Source organism: Ictalurus furcatus, chromosome 19 (genome assembly GCF_023375685.1).
Source record: "Ictalurus furcatus strain D&B chromosome 19, Billie_1.0, whole genome shotgun sequence".
Classification (NCBI taxonomy): Eukaryota; Metazoa; Chordata; class Actinopteri; order Siluriformes; family Ictaluridae; genus Ictalurus; species Ictalurus furcatus.
In genome coordinates, this window is record NC_071273.1 from 18,515,618 (window position 1) to 18,532,731 (window position 17,114).

Consider the following 17,114-nt stretch of genomic DNA (forward strand, 5'->3'; position numbering starts at 1 on the left):
GGTTTTCTAAAAACGGTGTCTTTTTTTGTATTAAACACTTTGATGAAGGGGAATTTTTTGAAATAACTTTATTCTCTATGAACATTTTTTTTATTATTTAAAAATGAAATGGTAAAAAGACAATGCAACAGCAGTGACAGTTTTTTTTTTTTTTTTCCCAGTGTATCAGACTCCTGTTTTTTTGCCTTCCCTAAAAGGCAAAGCTTCTAGCACACAATGTAAAATACATACAAAACAATATAATGGAAATTAAAGACATAAATCACATTAGACAGTTGGAGACCGTATAAATATTTAAGTAGAAGTATGTGAGGGTGGAAAATAAAGGAATTGGAGTATTTATTTAAAACTGATGGGTGGGAGGATTTGACGTAACATTTACTACATGAATTAATTTGATGACATTAAATTAACGCCGACCTTCCAGTAAGTCAGCTTTATGTTGTGCTTATGAGACAGAAACTGAAGGGGGAACATTTCAAGTAAATAAACTGTACAACTATACATCTCTTGTCCTATTGAGTTGAATACTAAATCTAATATTTTGTGTTTAAGGAGGAAAAACTATTGCTAATCAGAAGTGCTTTGGTCATTATGACTTGCGTTCCTGTTTACACCTTCGTGTTGTGGCTTTTAAGCAAAACTCTGCCCTGAAGCACATTAAATATGTTCATACTGAAATGTAATTCTGAAAGGTGCTAATTTGTTGGTTGCTGCTATATTTTCATTATTCCCATGAGAAGTTAGTGCTCGTGTGCTGCTCGTGATCTATGTGATGACGATGTGATGCGATAACGCCAACGGCATTCGCATGAAAGTAGAAGCTGTGGAAGCTGATCTGTTTGTGCAGAGTGTACAGATGAAGAGGTGAGTGAGCTGCATAGACTGAAGGGCTAAAGCGCTGCTGCATCGCCCTCTTTAGATAGAGGTAAGTGGGCATTGTGGGTAATGTAGGAATCTGGTATCCCAAGTGAAAATTGCAGTCTAAAACCAGGATGAACATTTATCCATTAGTGTTTAATGATTGTAAAAATGAATACTCATAGTCAATAAAAACATGCTAACAACGTATTCAAAACAAAACACTATTTACCGGTGCAGCAGTGTATATTTCACTTAAGTATTATAAGTGAAAAATTATTTTATCTGTGGGGGAAAACAATATGTAGGAAAATCGCAAAACTAAAAGAGAAATCTTGTGGATTTAACACACTGTTTGAAATGACACCAAAAACAGCATTGTGGGCCATAAACAGCCCAGGTTTATCTTAGAACATCTCCCATTAAGTTTCCTTTAGAGTTTTCTTAAATATTTCTCACTGTAGCTTGTGCCCTTTTAGCAATAATGAGGGTTTAATAGAAAATAAAAGGGAACCCTGAAGTCCATTTGCTATTTGGGCATTTGTAATCTTTACAGTCTGTTATGCAGATAGTATGGGTTTTGTACGATACATGATTGGAGAGCTGATGGGCTTGCGCACTTTACAGGTGTGTGTCCTCCTCATCAGGTATGTCGTCTTTGGCGAGGTTGTCAAAGGGCACAATCCAGCTGTCGTTAAAATCTCCATTCAGTGCCAGCTTCTTCTCCTGCATCTCTGGCTGCACCTCCATCACCTCCAGCGTGGGGTTGTCGTGGTAGCCGTTCTCCACCGTGTGCATCTCTTCAGTCAGGTGTTGCTGTGGAGCAGTCATGGACATTGGTGATTAAAGGTGCAGTCAGTGATTTTTAGTAGAAGTTAAAGAGCTACTTTTGGAATTGTGTGTGTGTGTGTGTGTGTGTGTATATATATATATATATATATATATATATGTGTATATATATGTATGTGTGTGAGAGAAAGAGATGTAGATATGGATATAGATACATCTCTTCAATGGTCATCAAAAAAACACATGTAGACAAACATGGACATGATAAAGTGCTTGTACATTTTTCAGTCTCTGAGTTTTGAATTCATACTTAATGAATTCAGTAGTGGGGCAGTGGTGGTTTAGCGCTTAAGGCTCTGGGTTACTGATCAGAAGGTCAGCGGTTCAAGCCCCAGCTCTGCCAACCTGCCACTGTTGGGCCCTTGAGCAAGTCCCTTAACTCTCTCTGCTCCAGGGTCGCTGACCCTGTGCTCTGACCCCAGCTTCCTGACATGCTGGGGTATGTGAAGAAAATAATTTCATTGTGCTGAAATGTATATGTGACTAATAAAGACTCATGGTCTTGTTAAAACGTAGAACACATGGTTCATGGTAGTATGTATGTTTTATACTTTTTAATTTTTTAAATTTAAAGCGTTTCATTTTGTCTTTGTTATGCTCTATAGTGGTAAGTTTCTACAGTTACATCCACTTTGAAAATAAATGAAGCCCTAACCAGTCAACTTTTTAAAGTTGAGATGTTCTTATATCCACTCTGAAGCCAAATTCGGACAGTTCTTCTCTCTGTGTTAGTGTGTTACCTGGTTCTTCCTGTAGGATAATCGATGGTAGCTGCAATACGCTGCAAACGCAACAAGGATGAGTGCCAGCGCACCACACGAAGCCAGAATGGCTATCAGTATCCTTTGGTTATCTTCAGACTACAGAGGAAAAAACAAACAGTGCTTTCAAACAAGAACTTGTTTCCCACTGATATTTACTCTTAATCTTGTGTCTTACCATGAAATCCATTGAACCATTAGTTTCCAATGATGGATCAACAACTAAACAGAAATTATGATACAGTATGTGAGGAATTGCACATTAGAGAAGGTGAATTTGGTATAAATGAGAAACTTGCAAGAAGTCGTCATATCCTCACCGTTTATAACGACAGACTCGTACTTATAACCACCAGCTGTCTCATGTCCAGCCATGTTGCACTTAATCGTTGCATTGAATATCTCCATGAGCTTTGAACAAATTCTCTCATGGTAGTTCTGTGAATGTAATAAGTATATACAGGCAGCTCTAGAATTAATGGCACTCTTCAAGGGAATGGTCATACCTGGCTGATCTTTCATAATGACTCCGTACATTCTTCCCAAATTATAAATTACAGTGAGCCAATCAGTGAACTCTGTGGTTGAATCCAGAGCTCAGAGAAAAATAGACGTGTCCCGAGGATTTCATTCCAATCCAGCAGCAATCCAACGTCTGCTTAGTTGGAATGAAAACCTGCACCCACATCGGCGCTTTCAGGATAACACTGGACACCTCTGACTTAGGCTATAGGTTCTTGGCATTAAAATAAAACCAAACAGTGCCAGAACCAAACTCAAAAAATATTACTCATTGAATATACCATACATGTGCGTTTGCTGTATTTGCTGACTAATTGTGTTGTGGATGTAGCTTGATGGAAAGATTAAAAGGTGAGTTTACCCCAGTGCTGTTGGCAACTACAGTCTTCTGCAGGAAAGAAAATTAATTTCACAATCAGTATGAAGCAGTGAGAATCAAACCATTTTCAACAATGAATAGATTTCAAAATAAAAACAAAATACCTTACCTTGAATGTCTTTGGTGTTGTTGCTGTTGTTGGTTTTGATGGTGTTGCTATTGTTGATTTTGGTGTTGTTGCTTGTGGTGTTGCTGTTGGTGGTTTTGGTGGTGGTGGTGTTGTTGGTTTTAATGATTTTGCCGGTGGTGTTGCTGCTGTTGGTTTTATTGGTGTTGCCGGTGGTGTTGCTGGTTTTGATGGTGTTTCTGGTGTTGTTGCTGGTTTTGATGATGTTTCTGGTGTTGTTGCTGGTTTTGATGGTGTTTCTGGTGTTGTTGCTGGTTTTGATGGTGTTTCTGGTGTTGTTGCTGATGTTGGTTTTGATGGTGTTTCTGATGTTGTTGCTGATGTTGGTTTTGATGGTGTTTCTGATGTTGTTGCTGGTTTTGATGGTGTTTCTGATGTTGTTGCTATTGTTAGGTTTGATGGTGTTTCTGATGTTGTTGCTGGTTTTGATGGTGTTTCTGATGTTGTTGCTATTGTTAGGTTTGATGGTGTTTCTGATGTTGTTGCTGGTTTTGATGGTGTTTCTGATGTTGTTGCTATTGTTAGGTTTGATGGTGTTTCTGGTGTTGCTGTTTGTGTTGGTGGTGGTGTTGATGTTGGTATTGTTACTTGAACTGGTGCTGAAGTTTGGGGTGTTCCTGAATTATGGGGCTGGGAGGATCCTTCTCCATTTACAGTAGGTGTAGCTAAAACAAGATAATTTAATAGACATACATTTTAGTCCACACTTAATAAACACCATTCACGAACAGTATTACCTTAAATCTTATTCAGAATTGAACTTAACTTTTTAAAAATATTTACTAGTGCAGTGAGATTCAAGATTACAGCACAAAGATCCAATGTTTTAGATTACACACACACACACACACATTTATTTTTGCTTTGTTTTTAAAAGGTCCTCCTTCCACACAACAATTATTATTTCAAGAAATTGATAACAACAAAACATTCACCTGCATAGATTTGTGAATAAAAAAAGTCACCTAAAGCCTACTCTAAAACTACTCAAGATATGAAGAACATCCTATTACAAAGTCTGGCCTTAAGACCTTTCATGATGTGGCTGTTCCTCTTTCTATGTTCAATAAATATAACATTCGTAACCAAGCGAATCCCATAAAACATATTATAGCAAGAAGCATTATGTAATCTGTGGTAACATCCATACAGAAGATTGTTTTAAAAACAATTTTTTAAACTATATATAATCATGAAGAGCTTTAGAAATGATTATTGAGCTGCTACCTGAAAAAACAAACATGCGAGAAAATGTGTGTAATTAATGCAGTTGGAATACATCATAAAAATATTTATATCTATAACTGTCAATTTCTTTGTAGATATTATGTAAGTGTGAAAATTATACATCTGAAAATTTTGATAGCGCGACGACTAGCTTGCTAGCTCACAATGATTTGTACATTCCTGTTAAAGGTGCTTCTGTTGACACTGGCGTCCCTTCTTCTTTTTTTCATCTTCATCTGACTAGCTTTCATATTTTAAGTCAAAAGTTGTATTCAGGAAAAATTTGGCATGTCCGCTGAAGTATTTTAGTAACTATTTCGAACTAGGAAGTGTAATTTTACGTGGCGAACACCGAACACAGGAGAGATACACACAGTGGAATGCCCCCAGTGTGGTTATACTAAACATAAGCACTCCTGAAAGGCCACACGACCAATCAAATTAGTTGACTGGAATTAACTGTCGTATAAAACTGTATAAACTCTTTACCTGTTGTAGCGTTTGTAAAAAGTGTGTTAGGGGTTCCCTGAGATCCTGGAGCAGTGGTAATAGCGGTGCTCTGAGTTCCTGAAACAGGGGCATTGGTACTGGGAATGAGAGTAATGGTGGCAGAGTTAGTACTGTCTCTAGCAACCGTCTCCATTTGGCTTTTTTCAACAGTACTTGTAATTGCTGTAGTCAATGGTGTGGTGATGCTGGTCACACTCGGCTGTGTGATGGGTTGGGAGGATGATTGTTGACTAGTGGTTGGTCCTGTAATGATTCTAACAGAATCTGTTTGGGATGTTGGTGTTTCAGATAGTGTAGATGATGATGGAATCTCTGATGGGTTCGTTACTGTTGGGCTGGTACTGTTGGTGGATTCAGCATATGCACCTTGGAGGAGAGAACCTATGGAAAACAAAGTATCATTAGTGCACACGTTAACATGTACAATAATATGATCTTAATATGAAAGACTCTCCTCAGATTGACTCTTGAGTTGAATTGCATGTAGTATGTCAAATCTTTTTGCCAAAAATCATGGCATACCATGAAACATTGGGTTGTACAAATTACTGAAACCTCAAAATAAGAAAACAAGGTGAAAGCTCTGTCAGTGTATGTCGGTGATGCAAGTTTACTAATTATTGCTTCTTAATCCTCTTTAACTTGACCCTGGATCTTCGCTAATAATGTTAATATTTCTTATTAAGTGTGATGCTTGGCATGATTAGCATTTCTGTAAGGAGTCTCCAGTGTTGGCGCTTTGTAGCTGTCAGGGATAATGCGGTAATTTCCCGGAATGCTTCGTGGTTTCAGTAAGATGACGAGCTGTATTCTTTGGTGATGGAACGACTGTTTATAGCTACTATAATGTAAGTGTTAAGATGAACAAACCCTTTTTTTTCAGGTTCCACAACATTAAATGATGCAACTATAAATGGATAAAACATAAAATGTCATTCTTTAATAAATATAAAAAAAAATTACGTTGCCAAATTACAATGGGAGAATAAAAGAAAGAATGAAACACTCTAGTATGTTCCGTTACTGGAAAATAATCAACTTTGGGGTGGAAATGACTGCATCATTGCTGCCTGTATTTGATTATTTATCTATAACAGCACACTTGTCATTTTTGATTCCCTACTTAATTTCTTATAGCTGAACTTGGCTTGAGGGGAATCTAAAGTTGGCTAAAGTTATGCTACGTGACTCGAATATTTTGGGTTTAGTGATATACACTTAATGTCATTTTATGTAGCTGTAGTTGTAATTATATTATAATTAGTAAACAGCGTATAGAATTTTAGTCAATTGTAATCACACTTTATTTACATGGCAATTATATCATGCTTTCCAGAGCTGATTGAAATTAGATGCCAGTATGTTTGATATTTTGTAAGAATGCCAGTAGCTTTTAAGATATATATAGGTGCTTGGGGTCATAGTAATTAAAATGTGAGTTTTCTTTTTTCCATACTTACACGCTGTCTTTATACACATGAAACTTCCTGTTTTGTTTTTTATTTTTTGTTTTCCACTATTGCACCTATTTTTTTAAATATAAAAAAAAATACACAGTATGTAGGTCAGAATGTGCTGTACTCTCCACCCATTAGGTTTGTGAATAAAATAATTATCAACAACAGCTTCACATCATCCGGGCCTTTTTTGTATCAGAAGAAGCATTGTTGGTGTATCGTTAGCTTTGGGACTTCAATGGTGTTTATAATCCTTGACCCATAATGTCTTTTCTATTTTGTTTAGCAGCTGTGCTTTATTGGGAGTCGTCTCTATTTATAGTTCACAGGGCAGTGTGTGTGAAACAATAAGCTAGGAAGTAACACACCTACTCTTACTGGAGAGGACTGAACAATGGTGTGCAGCCTCAAGAGACTGAGAAGAATGCCATTTCCTTATCTTATACACACATAACATGACTCTTTAATGCTGCACGTACATGCATCTACTAGGCTTTGTGTGAATAGTACACAGCACAGGAAATGATTTAGCAATTTTTTTTAAAAACTGTTTTATTTTTATTTTATTAAAAACCATTATTCCAAGTTTAATGAGTTTCCAGGGACCGAACCTTTTTGAGGCCTGGCATTACTATTGTTTTGCAGTGATGTCAGGGCTGCCATCAACTGTGGGTTTGTGTATATATGGAGAAAGGCTTGTGTCAGGCTTGTAAAACAAATTATGTTGCGATATGTGCAGCTGGAACACTAAGTTGGATTTCTTCTTCACTGTGGAAATCATATCTCATTGTGGATTTAGACCTGTCATGATTAAGACGTTTTGGCTGATGTCAGTTCTGCTTACCAGTTTCATGATCCTTTCGTTTGACTTTCTGCCATTTTCATCATAAAAGCATGACCATATATGGGATAAAAGACACTAGGATGTGTTATAGGAAAAAAATAATCAATAACAAAGCCTGGTGACATGAAGTGGAGGACCATCACTACCCCATCCATCCATCTTCTACCGCTTACTCCTTTTCAGGGTCACGGGGAACCTGGAGCCTATCCCAGGGAGCATCGGGCACAAGGCGGGGTACACCCTGGACAGGGTGCCAGTCCGTCGCAGGGCACAATCACATACACACTCACACACCCATTCATACACTACAGACACTTTGAACATGCCAATCAGCCTACCATGCATGTCTTTGGACTGGGGGAGGAAACCGGAGTACCTGGAGGAAACACCCGTAGCACGGGGAGAACATGCAAACTCCGCGCACACACAGGGCCACGGGAATCGAACCCACAACCCTGGCGGTCATCACTACCCCAAAGTTGATTATTTTCCAATTATAGCATGTCGCCAAGTGTTTTGTTCCTCTTATACCACAGCAGTTTTCCAATTTGTATTTATTAAACATTGACATATATAAAACCCTGAAAAGGAGTAAGCGGTTGAAGATGGATGGATATATTTATTTATTTATTTATAATTAGGTTTAATGTTCTGGAATGTTGTGCACTTCTGCAAATCACGGGTTTATTATTAATACACTATCATTTCAGCTCATTCACAGGAACTGGTATGGCATATTCGCTACATGATATAACTAATAATAAAGGCGTTAAAGACGTTTTTTGTTATTTAACCAAAAAAAAACAACAAACAAACAAACCATAATAATCATTGATATAATCTGATAAAAATATAAAATACAATGTGTCATTCTTCAATTATAAAAAAAAAACCCTGTAATTGTAAATAGTAATTTCCTGTGGTATAAGAAGAGTAAAACACTTCAGGTTGTGTTGTTATAGGAAAATGAATAACATTGGGGTGGTAACAGTAACTCCCGTGGCTGACTATTTCTGATAACAGCATGTCCTGTCATGGTTAACAAGCAGCAAAATAAACTCAAGACATATTAGGACTGTTTTCTTCCTCACCAATGTTGCATCAACACAACCTGATTTAACTTCCTATAAAGTGTTTCATGGGTTCTTTGGATGGTAACTGGCTGTAGATTTAGAGGGAAATCCTCATTTATAGTGTTCTACATACAGTAGAACCTAGTTGTATTTATTTAATCATTGCTTACATTTGCAACTAATAAGTGCATGTCATTACTGTATATACTATATCCTATATATACACACTATAGGAATATTGCTACTCTTAAAAATGTCCTTTTTTGTCCTCTGTGTTTTAAACTTTATACATGAAGTTTATATACATCCAGTCAACTGTATATTTATTTATTTATTTATATGGTTTGAGAGATCTGTAATGGTACTGTGTACCTGTGGTATTCTCCCACACCTCCTACATCCCAAGTTAAAGAGAAACCAGTGTCTTTTGAAGAGTAATATTAATAAAAATGTAAATGCTTGTTTATTTGAAGCTTTTAATACGTTCATACAAAGACTGAACACTTCCCCAAGACAGGATATTTAACACACTACAAATGACTCCACTCAGCGGTCCTGACTACTGGATTGGGGTTAAGTGTGACAGCTTGTCTTTACTCTCATGTCTCTCGCACATCTCTCGTTGGTTTCTGTTCATGTCTTCATCGTTAACCCTGATTAACCTTACTATCATTAGCTACAAGCCTGCTGATTATGTGCCTATCAGCAGAAACACCGTGTAGAGAACACTTCCAGAGTCTTCCTGTCCCATAATAATCCCACCTGAGCCTCCTCAGTGACACTTTTTTATTTCCACCTGCGCGCGCGTTCTCTCTCTCTCTCTCTCTCTCTCTCTCTCTGCTACACTTGCAGGTCATCTTTCTCACTGATAGCTGGTGCTCAGTCCTCTGGAACAGCCCCACCCCAGTGACTGAAAGCTGCAGATATGAAAGACAGGAAACAGATGCACTGACCTTCCTTTTATTTTTACTCTTAAGTGCTTTGCCACATTTCCTGAATCTACAGACTTCCACACAGCCAATAGTGGAAAGACTCTCTTTAACTGCTATCCACAACTAGGACTGAGAAATATAACAATATAATATTTACATTTTTTATGTTTAACAGTTTTTATTTTGACATTATAAAAAATATAATTCCCTTTTTGGTGTTAATTAATTTTTTTTTTGGTAGACACCCTCCTTTTCGGTCTTAAATCATTTATTTTGTAGATATTAAATAAAATATTAAATATTAGAAATATTTTTCATGTTTTTTTTTCTTCTTTTAGCTTTAGCAGATATTTTAATATCTTCTTAGATATTCAAATTTGAATACATTTTTTTGTAGATATAAATAACGTTTAGATATTTAACATGTAAACTAGTTTTGAAGACGGGTTTTCAGTGTTAAATTGTTATATTACCATATATATTATTGTAGATATTACCATTTTTAGATATTATAGATATTACAAATCTTCTTTTTTGCTCTTAAATAATTTACTTTTGTAGATATTAAATAAAAGTGTCATCAAACATTTTAAATGCAACTGCTGTTTTATTGGCAGGTTTATATATATATATATATATATATATATATATATATATATATATATATATATATATATATATATATATATATATATATAATATTATATAAAGCAAAGCTTCATATTGTAGAACATCTTTCCTGTGATACAATATTTTTGTTACATTTTCCACCTTAGCCACAAAGGATGTGCATTTGGGCAGAATGTCATAGTTAACTGAACGAGTTGTAACCTTTCTACGGAGCCCCTGAAATGACCTGTGCAAAAAAATGTAAAAATTCACAGAGACTTTGTCTGTGAGAACCTCTGATTTTTTCTCTCAGGGTCTTCCTGCCTGCTGTTGACCTCTGATGAAACTGGATGTGTATTTCCTGCCTTTAGTTAACCCATCATCTGTCAAAGCCTTATTACTATTATCTCATTATATTATTCGAAGTATTCATGTGGCATGATGGTGCAGTGTGTATAGTGTTGCTTCCTCACAGCTCCAGGGTCCCTGATTTGATCCTGAGCTTGGGTTACTGTCTGGGTTAATTATTTCTTAGTTAATTATCTTAAGATAAGAATGGAATATTTGATAGATTAAGTGCATGTGCTACAAAATGGCCACACATCCGGATAAAGAGTCATGTAGTTAAGTTCAGTTTGAATGCTCTTGTGTTAAACGTACAGGGCTTTGTTAAAACCGTTCAAAAGATAACGGCAGTCGGATGTAGGGTGGAGACCCGCTGAATAGTTCATGTTCCTGTTGCTGGTACGGTTGTAAAAACAACAAAGCCATAACACACACACACCCACATACATGGACACAGATAATAGGGTTTCATTTCAAGGTAACACGACATGATTATTTATCAGTTATACGATACATTATGATGTATTTTTTACTATAGAAACGCTTACTGCTTTTCACACTCCTGAACATTGTTATTTTCTGTGTGAATGTGTGACTTTTAATATTCCTAAATTTACTCAGTCCAAACACGTTTTCGAAGTCTTTTGCCTACATCATCCTTGTGTTTTCTTAATACAGGAGAAGGACTTGCCTTGTGGTTCTGTCCGTTTTTATGTAAAGCCAAGGGAGCACAATTGGCCGTGCTGTCTGAGTGGGAGGGATGGTATACTCTCTCTCCCCTGTCAATCACAGTGACACTAACCAGTTGTGGGAGTCTGTGAGCTTGTGCAGTATAATGGCAATGATGCTATTTTACCCCCAAGAGCTTCATGGCATCATGCATCAAGCTCCTTTTAGTAAGCTGGAGAAAGGCATCAGATTGTATGATTTGTCATACATAAACTGCTATGAAGGTAAGAAAATACCTATTAATAGAAGCGTACACAGACGAGACGAGATTCGTGTTCTTTCACAATGGGAATACAGTGCCCTCTACTAATATTGGCACCCTTGGTAAATATGAGCAAACAAGGTTGTGAAAATTTGTCTTTATTGTTTATCCTTTTGATATTTTGGTTAAAAAAATTCACAAAAATACTCTGCTCTCATGGATATCAAACAATTGCAAACACAATACAGGTTTATATATATAAACTGTTAAATATAGGTGTACAACAATTATTGGCACTCCTATGAATTCATATGAAGGAAAAATATATTTATAATTTTTTTAAGAACACCAGGGTAAATTAGGAACAGGAAGTTGTCCAACCCCGACTTCCTGTTTCACAGGGATATAAATATGAGGTAACACAGGCCAAATTCCCTTAATCATTCATAACAATGGGTAAGACAAAGAAATATAGCTGTGATGTGTGGCAAAAGGTTGTTGAGCTTCACAAAATGGTAAGTGTCTATAAGAAAATAGCACAAGCATTGAAAATGCCCATTTCCACCATCAGGGCAATAATTAAGAAGCTCCAGTCAACTGGAAATGTTATGAATCAACCTGGAATTGGACGTGTGTCTATATTGTCTCAATGCACTGTGAAGAGGATGGTTCGAGTGGCCAAATAATCTCCAAGGATCACAGCTGGAGAATTGCAGAAGTTATTTGTGTCTTGGGGTCAGAAAGTCTCCAAAACTACAATCTGAAGTCACCTACATCACAAGTTGTTTGGAAGGGTTTCAAGAAAAAAGCCTCTACTCTCATCCAAAAACAAACTCAAGCGTCTTCAGTTTGCCAGACACTACTGGAACTTCAGATGGGATCGGGTTCTATGGTCAGATGAAACCAAAATAGAGCTTTTTGGCAATAAACACCAGAGGGGGTTTTGGTGCACACAAAGAGGTAGCCATATGGAAAAGTACCTCATGCTCACAGTTAAATACGGTGGTGGCTCTTTAATGTTTTGGGGCTGTTTTTCTGCCAGAGGACCTGGACATTTTATGATACATGGCATCATGGACTCTTTTTCAAATATCAACAGATATTAAATGAAAACCTGACTGCCTCTGCCAGAAAGCTTAAAATAGGCCGTGGTTGGATCTTCCAGCAGGACAATGATCCAAAACATACATCAAAATCACCACAGAAACACACAGCACATCCTAGTATTTAGCCTTTAGGCATCTTTTCATAGTGTCTGTGTATGTACCTGTCAGTGTGTACGTGCCTTATCGATTGTGAACAACCGCTACAGGCATCAATGTCAGCCACAACATGCGCCTTCACCCTACACACCTTACAGCTTGTAACTTGCACTAGTGCACTCAAAAGTCTTATCTCCAGATTACACTATTTTCCTTGTGTTGTCTCACTCTAGCCTCCCTGCTGTGATCTGGGGTCCTCATTCGCCCATCCACCTCCCGAACAGCCCTCCCTTCCCCATCCTTCTTCCAGCAATGGTGTCCTATTCAAGCTAATTGAAGAGGCCTGTAGGGAGGGAGCTCCTTTATGAGGCTGAGTCACAGCTCAGCTCTTTCACTGAAGGGAGGAGGAACAGGAGAAGACGCTCGTGAATGTATAGATGTTTGGCAGGAATAATGGGTAGGAAGGAGGGTGCAAAGAAGGTTAGAGCGAGGCTGGACGGGGTCACCGGGTGTTTGTATGCTTTTCTTGGAACACATTCCTCATCACACACACACAAACACATCCCTAATGCTAAGCCCCATCATTAAAGAATGTTAATGGAAATTTAGAGGGAGACACTTTATTATCAGAAATTCAACAGCAATCGTTTTTTCAACCAGGTTTGTTGTTATTTAATCAGAGGTGTTAAAGGAATACGGCTTCAATTCTCTCTTTCTCTCTTTCTTTCAATATTTCTTTCTTTCTTTCAATATTTCTCCAGCTATTTATGAGTCTTTTTTATTGTACCTCTAGTTGCAGGAGTTGGGAATTAGGGGAATAGGAAGCTGTTGGTAGTGCCAGTCTCGGGAGTGATTAATAATAAGTATGTACGAGGAGGAGAAGAGAGGATGACACTGGCTTCACCGCAGGAATTTCACGAAAGATAAATGATTTCAGCACCCCACGTACATACTCCCTCGTCTTTCTTTTACTCTACATGCTCCGTGATGTAGTCAGTAGTAGAAAACACATCTTAAACACTACAGCGTGTCCTGAAGTGTTTTATTCCTCTTATACAACAGCAATTTGCCGATTAAAATTGTTCATTTATTAATAAACAACACACAATACTTGTTATAGTTACATTTAACATTGTGGAAGGTCCACAAGACAAGTTAGTTCCTGTTATCAGTTACCATCTATGTTATAAACATTCATTCCATCACCACCCTCTCTTTATTTCTCTTCAGCGAAACTAAGACCTATTACTGAGAAACAGGAAAGCACAAAGATTTTTGGTTACGGAAAACTTACTGATATAAAACCCTGACACTGGAGACTCCTTCCGTAAGCAACCTCTTTTCTTTTGTCTCAGTGAGAGAGACGTGACCTTCAGCTCAATGCCTGCATCACTGATGCTGGACTATTCAAACCAGACACAGAAGTAGGAAAGCAGAATATAGCATGATGCCACACCTTCAGTGAAAAAGGGGATGTTGATAGACAGCTTTCCCATCTATTGTTCTATATTTTCACGTGGTTTTGTGCCAGACGGTCCTGCCAAGGGGCTTCCATAACAAACCTTTGTCACTAGAACTGTTTTATTTTATTTAACCCCGTGAGAACATTGAGATATAGAGCCCTAGTTTCCAGTTAGCTCGTGTATATCCTTTTAGCATATTTCCTGGACTGATTCTGATTTTCCAATTCTCCCAAAGTCCAAGAAAGATTACCAATAAATCTGTCTTGCTTGTGTTAAGTCCACTCTGATCTAGAAATGTATGATGCCACACAGTTCTAACCCTGCCTCAGGTGTGTTTTACACTGAAATAGATCAAATCAGTCCATTAGTAAGTGATCGTGACTGTACTCTAATCCCTGAGAAGGCTAACCCATGTGACCTTTATATAGTGTTCAATTTTGTAGGTGCCAGAAATGAACTCTCATTCAGACATGAACTCTTTTTCATTAATATACGCAGTATTCTGCTGCTGTTACCACTTCTAACACTTAAGTAAGGAATAAAATACTTTGCAGAATGGGGGTTATAGGAAAATAATCAATGACTGGGTTGTGTGATTCAATTATTACATACTTTTATTAATTAAAGAATGAAACGTCATACTTTTTAAACATTTATAGTTACATTTAATGTCGCTGAACATCTGCATGACAAGTTACTTCAACACTTACATTACAGAAGCTATAAACAGTCAGTCGTTCCCTCACTGGTAAATAAGACATATAAAATACACAGCACAAACTCTTCTGTCTTGAAGACATTCCCATGATTAAAAAAAACCTTACACTGACACTGGAGACTCCTTCCATACACTTCCATTAAATAAACAGCTCCTTACAGACATCACCATCTCAACGGTTAGATATTTTTCTTTGTTCAATAGCAACACACTTTGAATCTGTTGACTTACTTAAATCTTGACTTCCTTTAAGTCTTCTCTTAAAACTTATTTTTATTCTTTGTCTTATGATGTGAGATTATATGATGTTTTATTTTTTTTTAACAGCGTTTTGGATCAACTACTGTTGTCTTTAAACATGCTTTATAAATAAAATTTGACTTGACTTCCTGATGTGGAGTGTCGGGCATGCAGGTAAAAACACAGCCAAGAATCTCAGAAGTGTAGGAAAATTTGTAGGAGAATTTTTTTTTTCTGTATATTTGTATACATGTCTCATTTTCTCTTAAGCACGTTCATTTATAGTGTGATGCAGATTACAGTATAAACGAGGTTACGGCTCTTCCAAATAGACATCGCACTGACAAAGGTGAGATTTGAACGCAGAACTGCCACTACGTATTGGCTCACACATATTTAATTTGAACAAGACCCACAATGCCAAGCAAACATAAACACCTGGCCTCAACTTTTTTGATGACTTTATGAAGTGGCAGGTGCAGCTCATGTAATTAAGAATAACAGCACTCCTCTGTCATCTCTTCACATTCAGCTCTAAGACTGTTATCTTCTGTTTGGGCAAACAATGTGCCCCCCCCCCAAAAAAAATCCGATAATGTTTTGCAGATGTTGCACTTCCCAGATTGCCTTATATGCAGGTTCTATAAATGCTCCTATCGCAATTTCAAGGCTTTACACAATTATTTTTGAGCCAAATCAAACATCTCACTAGTGGAACGTCATCCTTTACTTGCCTGACTAGTTAAATAACTATCTTTAATTAAATCATTTTATGTTTCTTTAAATAAATAAAAAAAAAAACAAGATGTAATTTTCCTGCTTTTTATTACACCTGTCTTATTTGGATACACATATCTATGTATATAATTGTGTTAGTCTGCCATTTAAAAAAAAGTGAGTAGTAAAGTAAATGACCATCTGTTTTAAATCATCTGCTAAGCCAACATTACTGAAAACTCAAACAAACCAGAAAGAAATAGCCAAATAACCACTGTTAAGCTTAAAAAAATGAGAATCCATGAGAAAACATTTACATTTTGCAGACTATTTTTAAAGCATATAGGCTATGCATCTGATTAAAACACAGTAATGACTCTAAAGTGGATCAGGAAGGTGCATTTGTAGCTCACAAGCTTTATTTCTGATTATGTTAGACACATTTCTTGAAAGTTCTCTGTTCATCTCCCTCTATTTCAGTATTCAGTATTGCGTTATCAGGTATTTATTCAGGAATTAAAAAACTGACTCACCTAACACAAGGATAGTCCACAGGATCTGCATCTTGGTGCACATGTTGCTTCTGTTGTGGTGTTTGTTGATGATCAGAGAGGTTGTGTGTTAAAAAAAAAGAAAAGTTGATGATGAGGCTGGAGGTGACACCCCCGCCTTGGTGCGCCTTTTTCTGCACTTCACAATTTCTGAGAGTTGAGCCCAAAGCCAGAGCTCTTTTGTTTGTGGCTGCTTCTGTGTGTGTGTGTGTGTGTGTGAGTGTGTGCGCGCGAGTCCCTCCTGAGCAGGGGGATTTGAGTCCGGAGTGTTTGTGGGTTTCCTTGGCTGCGCGCTGGCTGATGGTGCGATTCAGAGCGCGTGAGCAGTTCTCAGAGCTACAGAGAAACTTTCCCTCTGTGTATGTTCTGCAGTCTGGACTATCCTTACGTATGCAGGGGGGACGGACACACACATACACACACGGCACTGCCCACGTCCGAAAGCTGTCACCAGCACACTTATTACTATGCAGAACTCCGGACAGACAGAATAGCTTTTCAGTAGACTCCACTAGTCAGACTGAGGGCACTGAATGATATGCACACTGAATCAGTGAACTCCGCACTCTGTGCATCACAACTAACTAACTAACTAACTAACTAATTGCATACAGTGGGCTCCAAAAGTCTGAGACCACACTGAAAATCTGGGATTTTATTAATTTTTTCCATTTAAAACTGAAATAAACTGGAGGTTTTATCATTTTGAAATATTTACAAAAAGTAAATGTTCAATATCTTGTATATTTAATATTCAAGATTCTGCACTATTTCTAGGTCCCTAATTAAAATGTAA

The 17,114-nt window shown here is 37.3% G+C and overlaps 1 protein-coding gene across 3 annotated transcripts; it reads right to left on the bottom strand.

Moving 5' to 3' along the window:
• Position 1: 1 nt before the first annotated feature.
• On the bottom strand, positions 2-16,859 carry podxl (podocalyxin-like). 3 transcript variants are annotated; one of them, XM_053649928.1, is made up of 8 exons: positions 16,301-16,859; positions 5,216-5,617; positions 3,482-4,164; positions 3,355-3,378; positions 2,792-2,909; positions 2,650-2,693; positions 2,451-2,570; positions 2-1,677 (listed from the first exon to the last, which is right to left on the bottom strand). In XM_053649928.1, exons 1-8 carry the CDS (start codon positions 16,341-16,343, stop codon positions 1,483-1,485), a joined length of 1,629 nt encoding a protein of 542 aa, XP_053505903.1. In that variant the 5' UTR covers positions 16,344-16,859; the 3' UTR covers positions 2-1,482. The 3 variants fall into 3 exon arrangements, with proteins under 3 accessions (XP_053505903.1, XP_053505902.1, XP_053505904.1); XM_053649927.1 differs by having other exon boundaries at positions 3,355-3,381; positions 16,301-16,858; XM_053649929.1 differs by lacking the exons at positions 2,650-2,693; positions 2,792-2,909 and having other exon boundaries at positions 3,355-3,381; positions 16,301-16,857.
• Positions 16,860-17,114: the final 255 nt, after the last annotated feature.